The sequence below is a fragment of the Helianthus annuus genome, chromosome 12 (assembly GCF_002127325.2).
Source record: "Helianthus annuus cultivar XRQ/B chromosome 12, HanXRQr2.0-SUNRISE, whole genome shotgun sequence".
Classification (NCBI taxonomy): domain Eukaryota; kingdom Viridiplantae; phylum Streptophyta; class Magnoliopsida; order Asterales; family Asteraceae; genus Helianthus; species Helianthus annuus.
Window position 1 is genome coordinate 150,725,613 of NC_035444.2, and position 26,987 is coordinate 150,752,599.

Sequence of the window (26,987 nt, forward strand, 5' to 3'; positions counted from 1 at the left end):
GGTTATTGGGCCGGCCTTAACATTTACACACTCAAACAGTAACACGTAGATCAGTCAACAGGTAGCCCATATTAAACACATTATGGCCCAATAACCAAAGTGGACAGCCCAGTCGCAACCAGGTGGTCTCGAGTCGCAACCATGAGGTTTCGGCTTGTCACGCTGTGGTTGCGAGTCGCAACTGCGTGGTCTCGAGTTGTTACGCCATGGTTACGAGTCGCAACCGCTGTGGTTGCGAGTTGTCATGCTATGGTTACGAGTCGCAACTGTGTGGTTGCGAGTCGTAATGCTGTCCTTTTCATGTTCACGTGTAGGTTCAGACTTAGTCAGGCTAATTAGTACAAGGCATCAGGCCCAAATCGGGAAACAACCAATGAGGTTTAAGAAACAAGTTTTCCTAATCTGTCTATTAGTAAAATGGATCAAATCATAAGGGTTTTCACATCTTCAACTATCATTCAACAAGTTCATCCATATTCAACATTCTAGGGTTTTCTCATTCACACAAAGTAATTATAAACATGCATTTTATGAGTCCCAACACATGCTTTAACAAGATCATTATGCAAGAAAATAAGAGAAACATACTTTTGTAACATCAAACATGAATTTGGTTGATTTATCATAATTCCTAAAATATCATTCTAGCCATTTTGAATCATGCTATCAAATGTTATCACATAATGATTTACCCACATCATTAAACCCACAAATCACTTCAAGGATCATGCATAACACTACTAACCAAGCATTTTCTAGTTCATAAACATTTCATTCATCAAACATACAAGGCATCCATTACACACCATAGAACACTAACCGGTTATGAAGAAGGAGCCGAAACAAAGGAAAGGAACCGAGAAAGTAGAGTGTCCGAATGATGATGGTCTTGACCGAGTTTCTTGTCCGAGATCCTTGAGCTTGAACCGAAAGTTGGGAGAGAAAGTGGTGTTGTTGAGGGTTTTCTAGTGAGAGAGACTAGAAGAAGTGTGGGTATGTTTGTGCAACAAATGAGGTAAGTGGGGAAAGGTTGGAGATTTATACAAGGCTTCAAGGTAGGCTTAGGGGGTTTCGGCCCAAACCGGTTACGGCCCAAGAGGCCCACTCGAAACCGAGTGGCCCACTCGCAACCGAGTGGCCCACTCGCAACCGAGTGGTTGCGAGTCATGGTCTCGACTCACATACACATATATATATAATACATATATACAACACATATCATGAAAAAGGATCACGTTTTCCTTTAATAACATATATATACACAAAAATATTACGAGGTGTTCGTTCGGAAAAACCTAGAGTGTCACATTATCCCCAAGTTTTAAGAACTTTCGTCCCGAAAGTTAAAGCAGCCACTGTCAAGCTAGAGTGTTTCAGCGGGGTGTCACATCATCCCCCCGTTAGTTTGGAATTTCGTCCCGAAATTCGGTTGTAGCTTCAGTGCTGGGGTTTCATTAGGGAACAACTGGGGATACTTGGACTTCATCTGGTCTTCCCGCTCCCAGGTAAACTCTGGGCCACGTCGGGAGTTCCAACGAACTCGCACGAGAGGTATCTGGCTACGTTTGAGGGTTTTGATCTCTCGATCCGTGATCTCAATCGGTTCCTCAGTAAAGTGTAGCTGTTCATCAATAGTGAGTTCCTTGAAAGGAATTATGAGTGTTTCATCTGACAGACACTTCTTCAGATTAGACACGTGAAAAACATTGTGCACAACACTCAGCTCTGCAGGCAGGTTCAATCTATAAGCAACCTTACCGATTTTCTCGGTAATTTCGAATGGTCCAACATATCGCGGATTCAGCTTGCCTCGTTTACCGAAACGAACCACACCCTTCCAGGGTGAGACTTTAAGTAGAACTCGGTCCCCGACCTGGAATTCTAGCGGTTTCCTACGCTTATCAGCGTAGCTTTTCTGACGGTCACGAGCTGCCGCCATGCGTTGCCTGATCTGGGCAATCTTTTCCGTCGTATCTACCACCAGTTCTGGGCCTGTGAGTTGACTGTCACCGACTTCCGCCCAGCAAAGAGGTGATCGGCATTTACGACCGTACAATGCCTCAAAAGGTGCCGCCTGAATACTAGTGTGGTAGCTGTTGTTGTAGGAGAATTCCACCAGCGGTAGATGCTTCTCCCAGTTCTTGCCAAAATCGATCACACATGCCCTAAGCATGTCTTCCAGGGTTTGGATGGTGCGTTCAGTCTGCCCATCCGTTTGTGGGTGGTAAGCGGTGCTCATGTCCAAACGTGAGCCAAAGGATTTGTGCATAGCTTGCCACAACTCGGAAGTAAAACGAGCGTCTCGGTCGGAAATAATGGAAGTTGGCACCCCGTGCCTCGAGACTACCTCCTTTAAATAGATTTCTGCCAAGGTAGAAAACTTGTCTGTTTCCTTAATGGCCAGAAAGTGTGCAGACTTAGTCAATCGATCTACTATCACCCAAATAGTGTCATTCCCGCGTTGGGATCTAGGTAGCCCCGTAACAAAATCCATGGAAATTTGTTCCCATTTCCATTTCGGGATTTCTGGTTGCTGGAGTAGGCCTGCTGGTTTCTGATACTCAGTCTTGACTCTTGCGTAGGTCAAACATTTGCTAACGTAAGCTGCTATGTGGGCTTTCATGCCAGGCCACCAGTAAGTGGTCCTTAAGTCGTGGTACATCTTATCTGAACCAGGATGTACTGAATAACGGGACTTATGGGCTTCGTCCATCACAAGCTCTCGTAGATCTCCGTAAAGTGGGACCCAAATGCGCCCTGCCACATAATAGGCGCCGTCTTCTTTTTGCTCTAGTCGTTGTCTCGATCCTCGCAGGGACTCAGCCCTGATGTTTTCCGGTTTCAGAGCTTCAATCTGAGCATTTCGAATCTGGGTAGGGAGATTAGACTGGATGGTAAGTTGTAATGCTCGCACGCGCTTGGGCGTAGTGTCTTTCCGGCTGAGGGCGTCTGCTACGACATTGGCCTTGCCCGGATGGTACTTGATGGCGCATTCATAATCGTTCAGGAGTTCGACCCATCGACGTTGTCGCATGTTTAATTCCTTTTGCTTGAAGATATGCTCGAGACTCCTGTGATCGGTGTAAATGGTGCACTTGGTACCGTACAGGTAATGTCTCCATATCTTAAGCGCAAAGATCACTGCTCCTAGTTCCAAGTCGTGCGTAGTGTAGTTCCTTTCGTGCGTCTTAAGTTGTCGAGAGGCGTAAGCAATAACTTTGTCGCGTTGCATTAACACACAACCGAGCCCATGGATTGATGCATCGCAGTAAACCACGAAGTCGTCAGTGCCTTCAGGCAGCGAGAGAATAGGAGCACTACAGAGATTATTCTTTAGTTTCTGAAATGCGGTTTCCTGAGCTTCACCCCATTTGTAAACCATACCCTTCTGAGTAAGAGCCGTGAGAGGCTGAGCAATCTTTGAAAATCCCATGATAAATCTTCGATAGTATCCCGCTAGTCCCAAGAATTGGCGGACTTCGGTCGGAGTCTTAGGAGTAGGCCAATTCTTTATTGAGTCGATCTTAGCCGGGTCGACGTGAATTCCATCCTTGTTAACCACGTGCCCAAGGAAATGGACTTCTCGAAGCCAGAAGTCGCATTTCGAGAACTTGGCATACAGTTGCTCATTGCGAAGGAGTTCGAGGATAAGGCGTAGGTGCTGTTCATGCTCTTCTTGACTTTTCGAGTAGATCAGGATGTCGTCGATAAACACAATCACAAATTTGTTGAGGTAAGGTTTGCACACTCGGTTCATGAGATCCATGAATACCGCGGGCGCGTTGGTCATTCCAAAGGGCATAACGAGGAATTCATAATGACCATAACGAGTTCTGAATGCAGTTTTGGAGATGTCTTCATTACGGACCCTTAGCTGATGATAACCTGATCGCAGGTCAATCTTAGAGTAGTAGCTCGATCCTTGCAACTGATCGAATAGGTCGTCGATTCGCGGGAGAGGGTAACGATTCTTGATGGTAACCTTGTTCAGCTCACGATAGTCGATGCACATTCGGAACGTGCCATCCTTCTTCTTAACAAAGAGTACCGGTGCTCCCCAGGGTGATGAACTAGGGCGGATAAACCCTTTATCCAATAGTTCCTGTAGTTGAGTAGAGAGTTCCCTCAATTCTGCAGGGGCTAGTCGATAAGGCGCACGAGCTATAGGCGCTGCTCCGGGAGCTAGCTCGATTTGGAATTCGACCTGACGGTGGGGAGGGAGTCCAGGTAATTCTTCAGGAAATACCTCGGGGTAGTCACGCACTACTGGAAAGTCTTCAATCCTCTTTTCCTTTTCCTGCGTGTTGGTGACAAGTGCTAAGATAGCGGTGTGCCCTTTTCGTAAACACTTCTGGGCTTTCAAGAACGAGATAACGCCGGAGATTTCTCCGCCTTTGCCACCTTGTACAATAAGAGGTTTGCCAGAACGGCGGGGAATACGGACTGCTTTCTCTTGACAGAGGATCTCAGCGCGATGCTTGGATAACCAATCCATACCGATAACGACGTCGAAGCTTCCAAGAGTAACAGGGAAAAGATCGATACTAAATGTCTGACCGGACAATTCTAGCTTGCAGCCTTTGATAACATGTGAGGCCTCGATGTTTCTACCATTAGCTAACTCGACGATATGGTGAGAACTTAGTAACGAAAGCGGACGCTTAAGCTTCTTACTAATACGTAGGGACACATAACTAGCATCGGCTCCAGAATCAAATAATACAGAAACATAACGATCATCGAGTAGGAACTTACCCACCACGACATTGGGGTCATTCCTCGCTTCTCCAGCTCCAATCACAAAAGCCCTTCCTCTAGCACCATTCCCAGCATTGTTGTTCTGATCGTTGTTTCCAGCTCCCTGATTGTTGTTGCGGTTCTGGTTCAGTTCAGGGCAATTCTTCTTAAAGTGCCCCTCAGCTCCACACTGGAAACAACCCTTAGCGTTCCCGTGATGTTGTTGCTGCTGGTTCTGCCCCATGGGACGTGGGCTCCTACAGTCCTTGGCCTCGTGCCCCATTTTGTTACATCGCTGACACTGGCTTTTCCCACAAGGCCCACTGTGATGTCGATTGCACTTGTTGCACTTGGGGTGGTTACCGCGATAGCCACCCTGTTGTTGAGTGCCCTTGTTGTTTTCAGTTTTCCGTTGCTGAGCTAGGGCCTGAGTGGGGTTAGCATCCTTGCTTTGATTTCCTTCCCACTTACGCTTGTTGTCACTAGAAGTTCCGACAGTAGCACTGATCCTTTTGGGCAACCTGCCCTCTTCTACGGCCTGATCAGTGAGTTTGTGAGCAAGTCGAACGATCGGCTGAATGGTAGTGAGGTTGGCTGAAGTTACATGGCTTCGAATTTCTGGAGCCAAACCCTTGACGTACAACTCGATTCTTCGATACATAGGTCGAGACATGTTTGGGCAAAGGGCAGCATAGTCATTGGACAGCTTGGTGTAGGTTTCAATCTCTGACCCAACCATCTTAAGCGCATAGTACTCGTTCTCAAGTTTGTGGATGTCATCCCGATGACAGTACTCCTCCTTAATCATGTCCTTGAAATCCTCCCACGCAGTAGCATTAGCAGTTTCCAATCCAAACATCTGTATTTGCGCCTTCCACCAGGAAAGCGCGTTTCCTTCAAGCGTAGCAGTAGCAAACTTCACCCAATTCGCAGGGGGACACTCACAGATAGCAAAGACAGCTTCAACCTTCTCAATCCAATGCAGAAGACCTATGGCACCCTCAGTGCCATTGAAAGGGAGAGGCTTGCAATCCATGAAAGTTTTGAAAGTACACACGGGTGGTTGCGCAGGTGCATGCTGACCTGTTCGTGAGAAGCGAAGCGTACAGATTTAGGGATAAAAGGCGATGTGGCGGTAGGATCTAAACATCCTAGGGTAACGAGTTTACCTCCAGGGTGAGCTGCGAAAGCTGCAGCCACCGTGTTAAGCAGGTTAGTGAATTGAGCCTGAGTCATGTTGATGTTTCCTCTTCCGCGTCCACTCATTGTCTTCATAACCAGAAAACACAGTATGAGTGTGATGTTGTAACGTAGCGAGAATGAGATAGAAGAGGGAGGTGTATCTATCTAATTAGGCACACTAGTACGTATAGTAAAACAGGAAACATAAGGTAAGCAAACAAGTAAACACTGGTCCGAGCTATGAGGTCAAATGTGTTGAGCCTTGCACTTGGAGTGTAGTGTCGTTGCGAGTCACAGGTTATAGTCTGGTTTTTCCCAAAAAGATTTTCCCCTTTTTTAAAACCAAGTTCACTATAACCAATGGCTCTGATACCAATCTGTCACACCCCCAAAATCCACATGCGGACACCACCGCTTGGAGGCGTGACTGACCAGGATCCAGCCACTAATCATACTGAGCATTGATTTAATATATGAAATATTTATTATTCAAAGTAGTTAGCAACATTGCAGTTTAAGTTCGATGATTAGTTTAACAAAACAGCGGAAGCATAAACCAAAAAGTTTTAAAGATAGTCCTTAGTTCAAGATAGTTAAACCCAACACACGGGTTTGACGAACACTACACATCCCCAAGCAGCAGCTCCTGAGTCACTGGTTACCTGCAAAGCATGCAGTAAGGGGTCAACAATAATGCTGAGTGAGTTCACTAGTTGCCCAGTTTTAGTTTACCAAAAACTTAGGTTGTTTAGATAAAGCATTTATAATCACGTTGTGGGGAGCTACCCCATCTGTAAGCTCACTAAACTGTAGATACCGAAACTGTTGACGGAATGTTGTTGTGCCCCGAGTCAATGTCTATCGTCATTGACCATGTTGCAAGGTCTACTAGTTCACGCCCGATCCCCCCGGTCACGGTGTGAGGTTGTCAAGCCTAATAGCGCTATCAACTAATAACCCGTTCGCCCCCGGCGATTAATCGGTACTGTAAGCAGGGACTTAAAGTGATAGAGTTTCGTTTAGCATGGCTAGTTGTGATTTATAAATAATATCCAAACGTATCTCCCCCGGAGATAGTAATTACCCATTCTGATTTCCCCCGGAGTAATGGGTCAAAAGTGTTTTTCCCAAAATTGGTAGTTTGTTCGTGTCCCTCCGCGGGACGCATGCTTTTAGTGTGAACTCACCTTGGGTTGCTCGGCAGATTAGGTTACTTTGTCAAACACGTTGGTCACCACGTCCTAACATGGTTACCGGTATAGGTCAGGTTCGGTGTACAAGCATTCACGTAAAAACTTACACATAACTACCACGTATCACGCATGCAATCAGACAGTGGGTTATTGGGCCGGCCTTAACATTTACACACTCAAACAGTAACACGTAGATCAGTCAACAGGTAGCCCATATTAAACACATTATGGCCCAATAACCAAAGTGGACAGCCCAGTCGCAACCAGGTGGTCTCGAGTCGCAACCATGAGGTTTCGGCTTGTCACGCTGTGGTTGCGAGTCGCAACTGCGTGGTCTTGAGTTGTTACGCCATGGTTACGAGTCGCAACCGCTGTGGTTGCGAGTTGTCATGCTATGGTTACGAGTCGCAACTGTGTGGTTGCGAGTCGTAATGCTGTCCTTTTCATGTTCACGTGTAGGTTCAGACTTAGTCAGGCTAATTAGTACAAGGCATCAGGCCCAAATCGGGAAACAACCAATGAGGTTTAAGAAACAAGTTTTCCTAATCTGTCTATTAGTAAAATGGATCAAATCATAAGGGTTTTCACATCTTCAACTATCATTCAACAAGTTCATCCATATTCAACATTCTAGGGTTTTCTCATTCACACAAAGTAATTATAAACATGCATTTTATGAGTCCCAACACATGCTTTAACAAGATCATTATGCAAGAAAATAAGAGAAACATACTTTTGTAACATCAAACATGAATTTGGTTGATTTATCATAATTCCTAAAATATCATTCTAGCCATTTTGAATCATGCTATCAAATGTTATCACATAATGATTTACCCACATCATTAAACCCACAAATCACTTCAAGGATCATGCATAACACTACTAACCAAGCATTTTCTAGTTCATAAACATTTCATTCATCAAACATACAAGGCATCCATTACACACCATAGAACACTAACCGGTTATGAAGAAGGAGCCGAAACAAAGGAAAGGAACCGAGAAAGTAGAGTGTCCGAATGATGATGGTCTTGACCGAGTTTCTTGTCCGAGATCCTTGAGCTTGAACCGAAAGTTGGGAGAGAAAGTGGTGTTGTTGAGGGTTTTCTAGTGAGAGAGACTAGAAGAAGTGTGGGTATGTTTGTGCAACAAATGAGGTAAGTGGGGAAAGGTTGGAGATTTATACAAGGCTTCAAGGTAGGCTTAGGGGGTTTCGGCCCAAACCAGTTACGGCCCAAGAGGCCCACTCGAAACCGAGTGGCCCACTCGCAACCGAGTGGCCCACTCGCAACCGAGTGGTTGCGAGTCATGGTCTCGACTCACATACACACATATATATAATACATATATACAACACATATCATGAAAAAGGATCACGTTTTCCTTTAATAACATATATATACACAAAAATATTACGAGGTGTTCGTTCGGAAAAACCTAGAGTGTCACACAATGTGTCCGTGATATCCGCAGCTGTAACACACTCTGTTATCGTACCGTATACCACCTTCACACCAAACGCTCAGATCATAGCATTGTCTGGCTTGGTGATATTCTTTCCTCAAATCTGCTGGATTTGGCTTTGAAGTACTGTGGTCTGTCCTGCACCCAACAATTTTTGAATTTTCATTTTCTACTTTTTGTAATTTTTTCTTTTGATTGGATGATCGTACTGATGAATTTTTTTCTTCATTTTTAAATTTTTGTTTCTGTTCTACAATCTTCTTCACAGGTTTTTGCTTAGAGCATTCTCCCTTTTCAGTCGAGTGCAAAACAGTTTTCTGAAATTTTCCTCTTAATTTTGAAATTGTTTTCTTTTTCTTAATTTCAGCATCAGACTCTGTCTCAGACTCATCTGCTGAATAAAATTTCTCATTTTCCTCATCAGTTTTCTCATCACAATCTTCAACTTTGACTTTGTCAAAGTTTGTAACATTTTCACTTATTGGAACTGAATTGATTGGTTTTGGACAGGGAAAATTCAAACTGTCTGATTTAGTCACAAAACCTATCAATTTCTTCTCAAGTTCATCAATTTTGTTCCTCGAATTCTCAGCTTCTCTTTCAAGCTGAGATATTCTCCCAAAATGAGACCTGATTGTTTTCTCATTATCATTCTTCAAATTTTCAAGAACAGATTTTTCATTCATCAAAACTTTTATCTGTTCCTGAAATTTTGATTCATTCGCTTTCAGATTCTTGTTTTCAAGCTTAATCCAGAAATCTAAATCTTCTGTAGATTTCTGTTTGCTTTCAAGCTCTTTTTCCAACTCTTTGATTTTCCTTTGAGCCCATTCACCTTCTTTTTCAAGTTCGATAATTTTCTGAAGATGGGAATTTATCATCTTCTGTTTTTCAATGTTGTTTTTACTGAACACATTTCTCCCATCTTCAAGAATTTTCACTTGCCCTTCAAATTCTTGATTTTTCAAAGTCAAACTGTTAAAACCAACCAACAGTTTTTCATTTTCAGCTTTCAACTTCTCACAATTTTCTTTCAAAATAAGAATCTGTTTTTCAGCAACGTGCTTCTTGTCTTTCAACTTTTTGACTTCAGATGCCAAACTTTCCATGTCTCTCACGAGTTTGTCATTGTCAGTCTTAAAGTTGTCACATGTTGAGCACATTGTTTCATTCTTCACCGATTCTTCAGCTGTTGAAGTTTCTTCATCCTTTGCTATGAATGTACCTGCACAAAACATTTTAACGAAATCAAGAGGATTTCCATTATTATCAATATAACAACCTCTCTTAAAATCGTATTTCATCACATGTTTTGCCCTGATACATTTAGTAACCCTTTTGTGCATCTCTTCAATCACATCTGAACTCAGATCTAGCACATTATACTCCAAAGCCTTGATCAATTCTTTCTTTTTCTTTCTAACTTCAAGTTCATGAGCTTTAAGTTTGCTGATGAATTGATTTAGAGGTAGTTTTGAAAAATTTGAGTCCTCCCTTAAATTTTTCAAACATTCCCCCCATTCAATCGGTAATGCATCTGCAAATCTCTCCAATTTCTCAACATTTGACGGATATATCTCATGATCTTTCAGATAATTCTGTAAAACACTATATCTGCTTTAAGATCATCCAACGTTTCGTCTTTCAGACACACAAAATATTTGAACCTTTTTGCCCATCCATCTTTGCTCACTTTTCTATAACCCTCATCTAGAAATCCGTGATGCCAATCATTAAATCTTTCAAAATAATAATTTTCCTGTTCATCAAACATCATTGCCATGTTTTGCAAAAACCCGACACGTGTTTGTTGACAAATAAGCGAGCTAAGTATGATGAAAAGCGGACCAATCAGCAATTGGACACAAGAGCAAACTAATTGGGCCAAATAAGCGAACTATAATGAACCAAATAAGCGGTCCAGACTAACTGTCCGAATAAGCGATCCAGAAATGGTCCAAATAAGCGATCCACAATCAGTCGTATAAGCGGTCCAAAGCAGTTCGAATAAGCGGTCCAAACAAGTTCAGATGAGCGGTTCAACTCCTGATCCAATAAGCGGTTCAACTATGAAATTTCGAGCGATTCAACTACTCGACCGAATAAGCGGTTCCCAATCGTTCGAATAAGCGGTCCAGAACTGTTCAGAAAAGCGGTCCAACCAATTACTACTCGAGCGATCCAACATAGTTGCTGTACGAGCGATCCAGGCTGTTTACCATTCGAGCGACCCTAAACTTAATGGACTATGAGCGATCCAAACAACCTAAATCTATACAATTCACACAATTACTCGTATATCGTACATTTTACAATCAATCCTATTCTAAGACTCGAACGAAGATGTAATCGACAGACAACTGCACCAACAAATATTTTTTAAAATTTAGGAAACAACCAAACGGGTAGTAGTTTTTGGAAGAAGACAACGGATAGATTTAACGCGATTATGGAGCATGGTCCGGCTCGTGATATCGAATCCGTCTCGGGCAAGTGGCGTAAAATGAGCAAGGTCATCAACAACTTTAACGCGATTTATAACCAAATTTACCTTTCTCCTCTTAGCGGGAGGCCGGGAGTAACGACGAGGACATTCTTAACCTTGCTATCGCCAAGTGGGACTCTCAAAATCCAACGCCTTTTCCGCATTTCCGAGCATGGAACGTTGTAAGGAAAGAACAAAAATGGAAGCCGGTTCCAAATGAGGTCGCAACGGCCAAACGCACTAAAACTTCCGAGTCCGGAAGTTATAGTGCGGGAGGCTCCACCGCTCGTTGTCAAATCGACATAAACGACACCGCCCGTTCACGAGTCGGAACGTCCCCCCGGGAGGGACAAAGCAAAAAAAGAAGCGGCCGGAAAACGAAAAGCGGCCGACTCGAGTGGAGGTGGCGGCTCGAATGGAGGTAGGGGCGAGAAGGCATCGTCAAAAATGGACGACTTGATAAACGAATTCCGTTCGTTCAAAGAGTTCGCGGCCGAAAAATATATTCACAAGAAAACCGTGTCGTCCGACTATGCTCGAGCGGAAGATTTTAGGATTATGAGGTTGGATCTCGACTCGGTTCCGGAGGATGAACGCGAGGTTTATCGGAGGATGAAGGAAGAGGTGAAAAAAAAATGGACGTCGTAGGTTTTTTTTTTTCGGTAATTTTTTTTTTTTTAGGAAATGTAATTTTTTATTTTTAGTTTTCGGTAATTTTTTTTTTTAGGAAATGTAATTTTTTTTATGTTATGAAATGAAATTATTTATGTTGTTTTATGTTGTATTTTTTAATTTTTATAAAGTTTTTATTAACTTAGGTTATTAAATTAAAACATAGGAAATTATAAAATAATGAGGTGGGGCCCCATCCTCCATCCCCCTCCATCCTTCATGAGGCTCATCCCCTATGAGCCGTCTACGTGGCGCCTACGTGGAGGCCCATCCCCATAGGGATGAGCCGAACCATACCCTTTAGTCTTAAAAAATATACGATTCTGAGTTACATGTGTATTTTGTGCACAAAAAACCTGAACACATCAATCTTCATTTAATGAACTCTATTACCAAAAACAAATCATAATAACATTGTCGGGTGATTGTTGCTACAAGGATCCACCAAGAGGGTTACTTGGACATCACATCAACAAAGGAGATGGACCCTCATACTTTCTCCTCTATCTTGAATCAATATGCCAAACACGACGAAGAAACACATTAGGAGTCAGAGATGAGGATCTTCGGACCACCCTTTGACATTCAAGTGAGTACTCGATTCAATATAAGAATGCATAAGAGAGTAAACGGAAAAGAAGTACAAGTACACGGAGTAATTCTCTTTTGTAAGACCATGTGTAGTGGCAAAGGAATTGGGCGTTTTTTTGCCCCATTATGCCTAACCACGCCCACCACACCGCCCCCAAGCGTTTTCTTTCAAAAAGTGGCTTGGGCGTTTCATTTAAAACGCCTGTTGATCAAAAAGTTAATTGAATGGGCCAATAGAAAATTAGAAAATAAAAAAGGGTAATGATTGAATGGGGGTTATGGGGCATTATACCACTACGCCCCCTTTTCACTTCACATTCCATAATGTCCCATATGTCACATGTCGATTCATGCCCAAAAGTAGGACATTTGTTTGACTCGCCACTACACATGGTCTAAGAATGATCAGTGGGGATTGAGCCCCTTGTGGATCCATAGGTGTTAGGCTCAAACTCGTTGCCTCGGGCCTAGTTAGGGGTATACTCTATAATCTATAATGATCATGCTAGCATGCTTATTATGTCAACCCCAATTATTTAGTTTAATCAAAGATTACATATAGCTCCAGGTAGTTTAAATTCATCTTTTGAAAGCAACGATTATTCAGGTCAAAACCTTTTATTTTAGAGGTTTGACTTTTGAGTGACTTTTAAGGGGTCAAAGATTGTGTAGTTCATCTTTTGAAAGCAACGATTCTATTTGTAGCTCACATATTGCTTTATGTAGAGGTGGCATTTGTGACTAATAGGACGAACTACACCCTTAAACCATTAGCAATGCACCAAGCTCATAGAAATAATCATCTAAAAAATTGAACCGCACGTCTATATATGAGTCTCCTATGTGAATTGTGAAGCTCGAGCTCGTTTATTAATTCAACTCCAATTCAGGCTCAGGCTCAGGCTCGTTTTTATATAGCTCCACTCAACGCTCGAACGCAGTCCAACGTTTAACAAGCATATCTCAACAAGGTCACGAACGACTCGACTTGTTCACTCGTCTCTTCTCTTCATTTGAGTTCTCAACATTTGTCTAAAAAGAACACAATAATGAATAGTGGTTAATAGTATACACAAAGGTATAACTAACTTTGGTCAAATTTCTACTTCTGGTAACCCTGTTTTTCAAAAGTACAAAACACTTGAAACTTCTAAAAAGAAAAAAAAAAGAAAAAAAAAGCCATTCAAACTTTCGAAAGTTGAAAATAAATGATGAGTGGTATGTAATAAATGAGCAGCAAATGTTTAAATTTATTATTCCTTTTCAGTCAGCATGTGGTTCATTATGAAGGTCAGGGTGGGGCCGTACAGCCCAATTTAAAACCAAGGCCCGAACTATTGGCTTTATGTACACAGCCCAATTCTAAACCAGTATCGTGGTGGGCCCGATAAGATGTGCTGAATCTTCTTTATAAATAGCGGGCCAAGTTTTATATTTAATGAATCATACGGGGCGGACCTAAGTTAGAGCGTGGGAGAGCGGGAACACCTTAAAATAAATTTTTAGTGCATTTTATAGGCTAAAATCTCAATTGCACCCCTTAAAATTTTGATTAAACCCCTCGTTCGCACCCACAGAAAATAATTCATGGGTCCCCACTGCGGATAAATATGAGTGAACAACTTTAAACATATTGGAAGTCACTCAACGAATTTAGGGTAAACCCAACTTTATCCCTTACGGTCTACGGACAAGAACTTGTTCTGACTTGTTAGGACAAGTTTTTGCATGGTTATCAGGTTATGCATTCCAAGTGATGAAAGCTTGTTAGGATTTTGTTGAGTTGATTTTGTATGTATGTGTATTTTGACTAAGTGTGGCGCAATTATGTAATTAGGCGCAGTTAGCTAACCTGGCACACTTAGCCGTGTTGGTATAAGGCTATGTGTGTTATGGGAGCTTAGTTGGGGGTTTGGGTGAGAAAAAAGTGTTGTCACGTAGGCGACAAATAAGCACACTTTTTTCTCACTCAGAATCACCAAAAAGAGGTGTAATGGGCGGGCTTGGATGGGGGCTTGGTTAGTGACTAGATAATCATTGTTTTATTATTATTATTATTATTATTATTATTATTATTATTATTATTTATGTTGGTTTATATAATAAAAAATGTAATTAAATACACTTTTTTTAACTAGAAAAGTATTTCCATTAAATTTTAAAGAGTAAATTGCCATTTTAGTCCTTGAGGCTTGGTCCAAATTGTCATTTTAGTACAAATAATTTTTTGTCTCCTCTGGGTCCCTGACTTTTCCATTTTCTTGCCATTTTGATCACATTGCCTAACTCAATCTAAAAATCTGGTTATAACCAGGAGTATTTTTGGCATAACTCTTGTGTAGTGTTAACCAGTGGTAATTTACAACATAATTTATAAACCTCATAATAATTTAATGCCAAAAATAACCTTGATTATAACCTGGTTTTTAGATTAAGTTAGACAATGTGATCAAAATAGCAAGAAAAAGGAAAAGTCAGGGACCCAGAGGAGAAAAATAATTATTTGGACTAAAAGAGCAATTTGAACAAAAACTCAGGGACTAAAATAGCAATTTACTCAATTTTAAATTAAAAAAAAAACCAACTAAAGTAAAAAAACCATAATTTGAGAAAAAAAAGAATTATAAATCATAGATACAAAGAAAATAGAGTTAAATGTTCAAAAGTAATTAAAATTTTCTTTTGCTATTAATTTGAGTTGAAAAAAACACATCACAAATACAGTAATATTGCGTTTGTTGTTAACTAGTAGATGCTCCGCCCGCGTTGCAGGGCGACGGCCGAATAATTCTCAATCAATTAAAAAAAGACTACTATAATTTTGCTATGAAAAAAAAAACGATGATAAGACCGTAATTTTGGGCTCAGGGCAAAACTGTAATTTTTCAGGACTAATGAGCCAGTGTTAGGCACCTCCTTAACACGAAAAAAAATTAAATCGAGTAAAACAATTAAAACAAAAAAACCTTTATAGTTTTGCTAAAAAAACTAAAACGATGGGAAAAACGTAATTTTTAACTGAGGGCGAAATCATAATTTTAATTCAGGGATAAAATCGTAAATTAAATGGACCTATGGGAGAGTGTCAGGAAGCTGCAGGCATGACTGTAATTTTACGCTAGGGGCAAAATTGTAATTTCACCAGGAAAACAAACAAAAACGATGGAGAAAATGTAAATATAAGTTGAGGGCAAAATCGTAACTTGGCTGTGAGAAAAAAAACTAATGGCTATAAATTTATACGGGGCAAAATCGTAATTTTGAACCGAGTGCAAAATCGAAATTTTTAGCTGGGAGCAAAAGCGTTAATTTATTTTTAAATGGGGGTAACAACATAATTTTGAGCTGATGGCAAAATCGTATTTTTAAGGGAAAAAAGCTAATGGCAAAACTGTAAATTGAAACGGGGCAAAATCGTAATTTTGAACCGGGGGCAAAATCGAAATATTTAGCTGGGCGCGAAAACGCAAATTTATTTTTTAGTGGAGGTAAAAACATATTTTTGAACTGATGGTAAAAGCGTAATTTTAAAACAGGATAAAATCGTAAATTTGTTGGCCCAATAGGAGAGTGCCAGACAGCTGCCTGACACTATTCCCCCTGCCGCCCATGTGACCCAATAGCCGGCAGGCACTATTACCGCCGACATTGGTCTTTGTAGTAGTTGACAATGACAATTTTCTTTTTCTTTTTTAATTTTTAACTCAATCCATCCATCTATTAAATAAACATATTCAACGGCTATGGTTTTGACTTTTCTGCCCATTTCATCTCCATCTTCTTTCATCTCTATCATCTTCTTCCAAACCCGCAACTTTCAATCCTCTTTCACACTTCGAAAATCAAATTAGAATAACTTTCTGCTCATGTTATTTCCATATTTTGTTGTTCTTACACCCATCCAATGGTCTAGATTAGTCAAACACCATAAATTGAAACGAAATATCTTAAATTACTATTACTAATTGATATATTTAAAAGATAAAATCTCATAAGTTATAACTTAATAATGAATCGTAAGTTTCTTAATTTGCAAATAAAAGTTACAATATAAGAATTAAAAACATAAACATGACTTTGAAACATTGAAATCTTCGCTATGTTTTTGCCATACATTATAAATATATCAAGACAAACATACAATTGTCACTTATAAGCACCTAAAATCGAAATCCTATAAGAATCGAGCTTAAACGGTGAGTTTGTAGAGCTTACAAAACTTTTAACCACATAAAATCATCAGAATGGTTTATTACACCAAAATGTTACGGAAATTCATGTTTTAATCACAGTAAGTAATAAAAAATTTCTTACGATTTGGTGTAATAACTTTTATTTTGTCATCATTCGATGCAATTGTTGTGCTATAAACCTCAGAAAAAGTTGATGTAATACCAAATGGTAACATCGCAACTTGCAACACTTTATGTGGTTATAGCACGTCAGTTTTATCAAATGATAACAAAATAATATTTTGTAACTTCAAATGGTATTAATATAATTCATCACATACGATAATAAAAACATATAATTTGTTACGTTTTGGTGCAATAAATAGTTGTAAGAAACATAACTTTTTTACTTGTGATCATCTTTGTTTGGTGCACTGCTTGATGCGGGTTTGCTACTATAAGGAGCCGAAGCCATTACCCTGTATCGATATAGTACAATAAAAAAAAGAAAACAATTAATTTAATTTATTTTGAAATCTGACTTTTGAGGTCAAACAATCGCTCACGAGTTTACTTCAAGGCGGATCAAACACAATACCTTTCCCTGCGCTTTTGAAGAAACCGAGCCAGTGATGCTTCACGCATCTGAGGAACATCTGCATCAAACAACCAAAGAGTTCACTTCATGTAACAAAGTTAAATGTAACACTTTTTCAACAAAATTAATGTTTCTTTATAGATAGTTAAGTGTCAAGTATAATAATATTTGGTGACTTTCAACTCTTTTGACTTGTTAAAGATAAAACATAGCCCGAACGAGCCCATTCACTAAACCTGATTGTATCACACGTCGAAAAGAGCTCATTTCTTTTGGTGCATCTCTAGCAGTTGATGTACCAATAGACACTGGGCTCGATGTGGTCATGGGCTGGCCCGCATGAACCACGTCTACAACTGGTGTTCTTGGTGTAGCGGCATGAGCTTGAGCTCTAGCTTCATTACGGGCTAATGACATTATAGCATGAGCCTAAATAGACAGATTAACAATATTTAACTTAAAGTTTTCCCAAGATTTTGGAAACAAAAAACATGATAAAAAAGAGATGCATATTGGACAATTTTTGAACCTTTTCAGGAGACATATCATCATATACATTCACCATACCCTTGTAAAAGATGGTTAACTGAGTGGGCCCATGCAGGTTGATGTTTTTCTATATAAGAAACAAGATTAAAAAAGCAACAAGAAGAACATCAATCACTTAAAAACACAAAAACTTGGTCAAATTTAGTCAAAACGAACCTGATTTTCCGCCCATTGGCGATTGTTGAGGTCTTCGGGACCATCTACAGGACATACAAAAGTACATCATATGACACGACAATAATAAGATCAAGTGTTTTGATCTTTTCATCATATTTTAACAACCTTGAACAATATAAAAACAAGATTTGGGCATAGATCTTTACTTGACAAAGACCATTGAACCGATGAGCTCTTTCGTAACACTGCAAATTCCAAAATGATAGTAAAACCCAAATTAGATCTATCAAATTCTAACCCAAAATGAGTGAAATTTATTGAGATGACTTAGAAATTCTAGGGGAGGGTTATCTTGAGAACGCTAAATATTGCGAGAACCGTGAGAATGAATGAAAAAACCAATCAAAACCAATTTTTTTAATACAAACCTCATTGTAATTAAGATACAACAATAAAAAAAGAATTTACAACATCAAATAATTCATTTCTCATTTCAAAATCACTCTTTTTTGATTTTTTACACATGTGTAAATATAACAGATTTACACATCTGTAAATGTCAAACTTACACATGTGTAAAATTTCTTTATTTACGAATTCACGTAAATTTAAATGTGTAAATTAAAGTTCTGACATTGTATTCGAATAATAATGATAAGTGTAGAAAATTTTTTTGAATTTGATTCGTTTTTGACCAAGTTCTTGCGATTTTTTCATTTGTTCTCACGGTTCTCACAATATTTAGTGTTCTTATTTAAACCCTCCCCTATATATATATATATATATATATATATATATATATATATATATATATATATATATATATATATATATATATATATATATATATGGGAGGGTTATCTTGAGAACGCTAAATATTGCGAGAACCGTGAGAACGAATGAAAAAACCAATCAAAACCAATTTTTTTAATACAATCCTCATTGTAATTAAGATACAACATCAAAAAAAGAATTTACAACATCAAATAATTCGTTTCTCATTTCAAAATCACTCTTTTTAGATTTTTTACACATGTGTAAATATAACAAATTTACACGTGTAAATGGCAAACTTACACATATGTAAATTTTCTTTGTTTACGAATTCACGTAAATTTAAACGTGTAAATTAAATTTCTAACATTGTATTCAAATAATAATGATAAGTGTAGAAAAAAAATTTGAATTTGAATCGTTTTTGACCAAGTTCTCGCAGTTTTTTAATTTGTTCTCACGGTTCTCGCAATATTTAGCGTTCTCATTTAAACCCTCCCCTATATATATATATATATATATATATATATATATATTGGTAAAGAATGATTGAGAGCCAGAACTTCTTAAATCTCAACACAAAAAGAAGTGGCAATAACTAATACAATTTTTGTCTGATTATTATGTATTGCTACGTTTTAGATTGTGGTTCAATATAGTTAATAATTAGATTGTGGTTCAATATAGTTAATCAAATTCAAAAAACTGTCTTAGATTGTGGTTCAATATAGTTAATAATTAGCATGCTATGTTTATTTTTAAAAGTATAGACAGTTTAATATACAATTAGATTAAAGGGTGTGGGGATGTCCCAGGGTCGTCGAGGCCCGTCCACACCACCCCCCATGGTCCGTCCCCGTTATCATCGTCGCCTCCTAACCGCTCCTAACGTTCCTCCTTGCTTTCTTATCCAACACACACACATACATATGTATGTATATGTATATATAAAGGGGCTCATCACCACACCTTTGACTCATCCCTTAAGGCTCATCCCACACTCGATGACGTGGCCGCCTACGTGACAGATCAACCTCAAATGACTACCCTCCTCTACACCCACAGGACACATCCTTACACACAAGTAATTTTGGTTTCCAAAACCCATGTGACATAAGATGACAAAGAACAAAAAATTAATACGGTTGGTCCACGTTCCTTATATATCATGTCTATTCTAAGTTAAGTTTACTTTTCGAGATGTAGCATTTCTAGTAAATAAATTTTGATTGGTCGAATGTTGTTCGTTGGTAAGTTCAATATTTTTCAAAGGTGTGAATTATTCGCGAATGTCTAAAAGTTTAGCTTACGTCTTACGTTGTTTTAATCAGGTCCGCGCTAGAGAGCTGGAGGGGAAAACTCACCCGGACCGACCATAGGTGAAACTTAAATACTCGTGGCCACCATTAGAGCACTAATAATGATTGGTACGTTCAATATTTAGTCATCATAATTCAAATCTAGTTTCGAAAACTGCATCGAATTCAGATATTTTACATAGGATAAAATTTTATAATAGTAACCATATTTCAATATTATTTCAGTAAACTCTAACCATATAAAAAAACATTCATAAGATCTAACTATAAAAATCATTCATATTTCAATACGCTTCCATTATTATGAATTTTTCATAATTATTCAAATAAAATGATCTAAAGAAAACAACTATGAAACTTTGGTACTATCTAATGAATTATTAATAATATAATTATATAAAGAAACTATTAAAACTTCAATGATTCTTATATTTAAAAAAATAAAAAGTTCTTTATAATTTAGTAAAACATGAACAAAACGTAGTACAAAATATTCCTAGTCGTAAAGTTAAATCTTCCTTCTCTTATAACAAAGAGTATTAATTAGGCAGAGAATATACAATCTTTTAAGTGAAGTTTTCATTATTTAAACCAATTTAGAAGCAACAATTATGCAAAACACCAACAAAAAAACATCATAATACAAATAATAATATTGTCATAAATATTAAAGAAAATTATAAAAGTTCTAAAAGTTCTAAAATCTCAGAAAAAATATAAATTAATGCAACATACTCCACAAAATCTCATAAAGATTTGAAGGGTGATATATACTTTATTCCACAGTAATAATATTAATTATTAAAGAAAATTGTAAAAGTTCTAATATCTCAGGAAAATATAAATTAATGCAACATACTCCCCCAAAATCTCATACAGATTTGAAGGGTGATATATACTTTATTCCATAAAAAACATATGTTGAGAACTAGATTTAAAACATACAAACCTGCTTCAATGGCTTCTTCCTTAGAATTCAAACCCATGAAGTCTCTCTCCATGTTCCAGCTCAATATTATCACCCACAAATATCTTCAAAATTAGCTCAGTATGTGAGTGAGATATATATATAGAGAGAGAGAGATTGTGTATGTGTGTGAGAGAGAGAGAGAGAGAAAGAAAGAAAGAGGGAGATGGAGATTTCAAGTGAGAGAGAGATTAATAATTAAAATATGTTATCTAAAAAGTTATAATAATATTTATAAATATTTAAATTTAAATACTATTTGCTTTTTGTTATTCGAATAAAACGTCAAATCGTCAATTACGATAATGAGTTTTGTATCACGTGTTATTAGGTATATTTTAAAATAATATGATAATATGTCCTATATTTTAAAACTAGGTTATAACCCCGTGTATTACACGAGTCGAATAAATAAATTTTATATACTAAATAATAAAACAATATATTTTTAAAAACCTCCTTATACTAAATAATAAAACAATATATTTTTAAAAACCTTCTTTATTGCACGGGTTGAATAAATATAATTTTATATATTAAATAATAAAAAGTTATATCTATAAGAACCATATTATACGGGTTGAATAAATATAATTTTATATACCAAATAAAAAAGTTACATCTTTAAAACCATGTGTATTACACGGGTTGAATAGATGTAATTTTATATACCAAATAATAAAAAAAAGTTATATCTTTAAAAATATATATATTCCACGAGTTGAATAAATGTAATTTTCAATACTAAATAATAAAAAAAAAATATATCCTTAGAAAACCCCGTGTATTGTACAAATTAAATAAATATAATTTTATATATCAAATAATAAAAAAGTTATATCTTAAAAAACCTCATGTACTACACGGTCGAATAAATGTAATTTTGTATAGTAAATAATAAAAGGCATATTTTTAAAAAACTACGTGTATTACACGGGTTTAAAAAATCTAATTTTATATACCAATAATAAAAAAGTCATATCTTTCAATATATTAATGGATAATACTCGATACGCGATGGATATGGTGATTGTGAAGATGGTTTTTTGAAAAAAAAAGACATGTTATTCAAGAAGCAAATCAACATCTATTTGAGTGATAAAATGTTGGTACCAATTCCGGCATATTGATCTATAAACTATGTAATAAAATTGATATAATAATTTTTTTAGTAAGGAAAATAAAAATATTTCATATATTAATACAAAGTTTGGTTTTCGTGATAAATAATTTGTTTTATTTAAAAATATCTTAAATTAACAATTTAAATTTTAGAATAATATTTTATTAGAAAAATAGAAGAATGGTATTCAAAATTTAAAGTAGGATGAAATTTAATATTAGCTCATTATTCATTTATTTATTTAATTAATATAAGATAAGTTTGGAAGTGAACCGAGAAAATCATAAAATAAATGTTTACAATGAATGATAGTAAATAGATTATTATATTGTAGTAAAATTTGTTAACGAACTCTCAGTAAATTTAACCCTTTATTTAAATTTGTAAATGTAACGAAGTTTCAATAATTTTAACCATTTATTTAAAACTTGTAAAGGTAGAAATGATAAATAATATTAGTTAATTTTATTTTAAGTTTCGTAAAATCTATTTGATACCAAATTAAACAAAACGTTCAAATATATAGTTAATATCAAGAGTAAATTACGATTTTGGCCTCTATGGTTATATCACTATTACCCTTTTAGCCAAAAAAATTAATCTTTTAACATCTGAGCCTCCAACGTTTTTTTTTTCTAATCCTTTTGGCCCCAAACACTAACCCCACCCATTTACTTTTAGGGGCCAAAAGGGTTAGAAAAAATGACGTTGGGGTTCAAAAGGGTTTTAAAAAAGACGTTGAAGACTCAGATGTTAAAAAATTCCTTTTGGGGCTAAATGGGTAAAAGGGATATAACCACAGGGGCCAAAATCGTAATTTACTCTAATATCAAATTAGATAACTAAGTTTGAATTTGAAGTAAATAGATAAATATAAAAGTAATAATTAAACTAAATAATATTTAGTAGGAGGATTATCTATAATTAATTAGAATTAGATTAAACTAAAATAATAATTATCCATAAGACAGGGCCTAATATGATGACAAGTGTCCCAAAAATGGTTTCTTTTATTATATAGTATAGATATGTAATTTCACTTTCGTGATAGATCATATTGTGCATCATATGGTACAACACTACAACTTGCAAAAAGCATATCAGATGTTGTATCAAATAAGTGTACCGTTTTTTTTTTCTTTTAAAAAGTCCTAATGGAATGTTTCAATCATGAATTTGAAATCGTGTCAAGGTGTGTTGTTTCGAGAAATAAAAAACAAATTCACAAGGAGATTTTGATCTCAAGTCTAGTTAAACTTGGTTTATGAAGCTCGAGCGTTCTTATTAGTCTATGTGTTATACTTCAAAAAAAGGGGAAGGGGGAGGTGATGTGGAGGGAGTAGGGAATACCGCAACGTCTCTTGATCCCGTGATTTTTTGGGATGAGCGTGGTCTTCATCGGGGGCTGTTCTTTGTGACAACTGGTACAAAACCGGTAATTTCCGTACAGTTTAATTATTATTTAATATCTACAATTATGTGCTTAAATGTCAACATTGTCTGATTACATGCTATATTTTTGAATTCATGCACGTTTTATACTTCAAATATTGTTTTATCCATTACTTTAAGCGTTGCGTCAGAAAGACTAGTAAACTCACCGGTAAAACACGCTGTATCAGCAATTCTGCAGAAAACATTTAGATAATAGAATTAGAGCCTAGGAATAGGTCCAACATCTAAAATACACTAAAACCCAAGTGTGGATACAAGGGTTAACATATAAACTTTCCGGAAGCTAAACTATGCACTAAAGGACACCCGAAACGCACTTTAAATGCAGAATTCAACATAAATCAGCACTAATTCAGCTATAATAAGCTTTTAAACACTTTAATATCATGTATAATTTATGTTTTATTGTCTAATATAACTTACAAAGTGTTAGGAATTGAAACTGCCATAAAAGGTGCTTTATACCTAGTGAAACTGCGCAATTCAGCACTTTAATGAACCATAACGAACTGAACAACCGGACAATAACCGTGTAACGACCCAAAATCTGAATGTTAATGTTTGTTGTATGTTATTATGTGACACGTCAGGAAATAAATAACTAGGCTATTTAACCTAGTTAAGGGTATGGTCAAAAGTCTTAAATGATAAAGGTAATGTCAGTTATGTTTTAAAAGTAAACCAAGGGGCTAAAATGGAACAAATGAAAGTTAAGTTATAAAATATCTTACACACACAAACACACACATACGTGTGTTCGAGAGAGAGAGAGCAGGAGGCTCCCATGGAGCCTCAAACCCTAGTTCCATCTTTATGCTCAAATCGGAAGGCAAGATGAAGCTCAAATCCATAACCGAGCATGGATTAATGATCTTCAACACGAGGGGATCATAAGGTATGTCGAAAATCTAAGATTGGTGATCATGTGTAAAATGGGTTATGTTCTAATCCGTGAGTTCAAGTGAAATTGAGCATTGGTATGTGTTATAATCATCATATAGAACATGGATTATGCATGGTTTAGGTTAATTTGATGTTTAAGGGTGAAACCCGTTTGTTATGGTGAAGATGATGACATGGATAAATCATCTATGTCTAAATTCTTGCTTAAAATTGATGTATTTTGATTTGTAAGATGGATTCTTATGAGGGGAATTGAAAGAAATGTGATACTAGTATGTTTGATGTTTATGCATGTATGATTCATGTTGATTAGAAGGAAGAAATTGATGAATTATGTATGAGATTAGAAGGATATGCATGAACTAGTTGTACACTATGCTTACAAGGTAGTACACATATCAAAAGCATGATGAAATTATGAAGAAATTAAGATTAGATCACTTGTAAGTGATTAATAAGTAGTTATGAAGTGGGTTTTAAATGATGTAATGTAAATTGATGATTTACTTATGTTAACAATGTTTGGAATCATACATGCGTGTGAGTGTTTAAAGAAATTGGATAAGCAATGGTGAATTGTTGTTAGATGAAGTGGACAAAATGTGAGGATAATATGTATGATGTTTAATTTTAAATACCACATGTTGATTAGTAGAAGGATTTGATGAACTATGTGTGAATTTAGAAGATTGTGCATGAATTAGTTGTACGTTATGCTTAAAAGATGGTACGCACCCCAATCGTATGATAAAATGTATGTATTGTCGTCCGTATAGTCGATTACGATGTTGCGGGTATATAATGATAAGTCGAAAGATAAACTAAATGAACCGTTGACTTCTAAAAGTCAACCGTGTATAAGAAGGATGGTTAGGCGGGTTGTCCTAATTGTAAGATTAAGGTAAGTTATATGGAGCGCGTTTGACGAATGTGTGTTTAATGCGATGACATGATGGTTTACATGAGTTTGAAATGATATGAATTTGGTCACATGTATTATGCTTGCTAGAAGTAACTAATGAAAGTCAAATAGGAATTGTGCGATCGATATGATCGTTAACATGTACAATTATGTATGCTAATAAGAATGTGATTTCGATGACATGGAAGTATAGGAATCATGTCGAGACGGAATCAAGCACGGAAGGCTAACGGGTCAAAAGTGGCGAGGAAACGAGTATGAACATGGACGCACGAGGTAAGTGATTTCTTTGTAATCACTTCTTAGTTGTTTATGGAAAGTTATGTGCAATTTAATTAAGTATGATGATCGAGGTCAAGTAGGAAAGAATTGTATGAGACCGATGAAGTATTAAACGGATCTCCGAGCGAGGTATATGTGATTAAGAACTGTAGCTAAGTAGTAGGATTGGTTACTTATGCAAGGGAGTCCTTTGTTGTTAAGGATAGAGCAAAGTTGACAAAAACGCCCTTGATGGGTAAAACGAGCAAATGGTCTTAAAAGCTGATTACAAACAAGCTATTTGATTAAATGAATGTTTTAAAAAAACAAGAAAGCGAGAAGTATGGTTGTCGTAAGCTAAAGACCTTAAAATGCGCAAATACCCTTAACGGGTCAAAATAAGCTCTTGAGCGAAAATGGGTCAAGAGGATGCAAGGCATCCGATAACTTAATCTTGTATGATATACAATGTGGACATTATTAGGTTCATAAGAAGTCTTGGTCAAACAAACTAGTTTTGTGGATGAAGGCATGAACGGGTCGAATAAATCATAAATTAATAATAAGGCGATAGCGTGTAAGTTAAGAATTTCCTTAATCCGGATATGGGATTTTAAGTTCATATGATAGAATGTGAATTTACAAGCATGTAGGAAGAAACGGGAGGTCAAACGGGTAAACGGTTCAAAAGTTACGTGCGTTTTAGTGCGTACGAACGACGAAACGAACCTGCAGAAAACTGCAAAAACTAGAGGGCGTCGCCGACGGGTAGGGTACCTAAAGGTGGGATCCTATAGAATATGTAGTAATATGGTACCTAAAGGTGGGATCCTAAAGAATATGTAGTAATATGGTACCTAAAGGTGGGATCCTAAAGGATATGTAGTAATATGGTACCTAAAGGTGGGATCCTAAAGAATATGTAGTAATATGGTACCTAAAGGTGGGATCCTAAAGAATATGTAGTAATATGGTACCTAAAGGTGGGATCCTAAAGAATATGTAGTAATATGGTACCTAAAGGTGGGATCCTAAAGAATATGTAGTAATATGGTACCTAAAGGTGGGATCCTAAAGAATATGTAGTAATATGGTACCTAAATGTGGGATTCTAAGTTAAGAATTTCCTTTATGTATGTAGAAGCGTATTTATGTATATATGAAGATACGTATGATAGTATGTATATATGTGAAGGCGTAGATATGTATGTATGTATGCAAATGTGTATTTGTGTATGTATGCGAGTACGTGTGATCGTAGGCATGAAGGTAGAGACGTATAAATGTAGGTACATATGTAGAAGTGTATTTATGAATATATGAAGATACGTATGGGTGTAGGCATGTATGTATTGAGATATGGATGTATGCACGAGTATATGAAGTATGATTTTGGATACGTTAAGTGTTAATGATATTAATTATGTACCTGGAAAACGAAGATTTATGCAGGCACATTATTGAAGACTCACAAGGGAATGGATACGCTAATGATATGCT

At 37.0% G+C, this 26,987-nt stretch overlaps 1 protein-coding gene across 2 annotated transcripts; it reads right to left on the reverse strand.

The window, feature by feature from the left end:
• Window positions 1-16,384: 16,384 nt before the first annotated feature.
• LOC110895553 (protein TIFY 3) lies at window positions 16,385-20,999 on the reverse strand. Of its 2 annotated transcripts, XM_022142877.2 has the most exons (7): window positions 20,806-20,999; window positions 17,970-18,008; window positions 17,803-17,846; window positions 17,627-17,713; window positions 17,334-17,526; window positions 17,098-17,155; window positions 16,385-16,978 (listed from the first exon to the last, which is right to left on the reverse strand). In XM_022142877.2, exons 1-7 carry the CDS (start codon window positions 20,855-20,857, stop codon window positions 16,906-16,908), a joined length of 546 nt encoding a protein of 181 aa, XP_021998569.1. In that variant the 5' UTR covers window positions 20,858-20,999; the 3' UTR covers window positions 16,385-16,905. The 2 variants fall into 2 exon arrangements, with proteins under 2 accessions (XP_021998569.1, XP_021998570.1); XM_022142878.2 differs by lacking the exon at window positions 20,806-20,999 and having other exon boundaries at window positions 17,929-17,974.
• Between the last annotated feature and the right edge of the window lie 5,988 nt (window positions 21,000-26,987).

Coding starts and splice junctions, on each gene's coding strand:
- LOC110895553 (XM_022142877.2), bottom strand. CDS start 20,857: ATGGAGAGAGACTTCATGGGTTTGAATTCTAAGGAAGAAGCCATTGAA. Junction 18,009..20,805: donor GGAAGAAGCCATTGAAGCAG/GTTTGTATGTTT, acceptor TGGAATTTGCAG/TGTTACGAAAGAGCTCATCG. Junction 17,156..17,333: donor TCGACGTGTGATACAATCAG/GTTTAGTGAATG, acceptor TGTTTGATGCAG/ATGTTCCTCAGATGCGTGAA.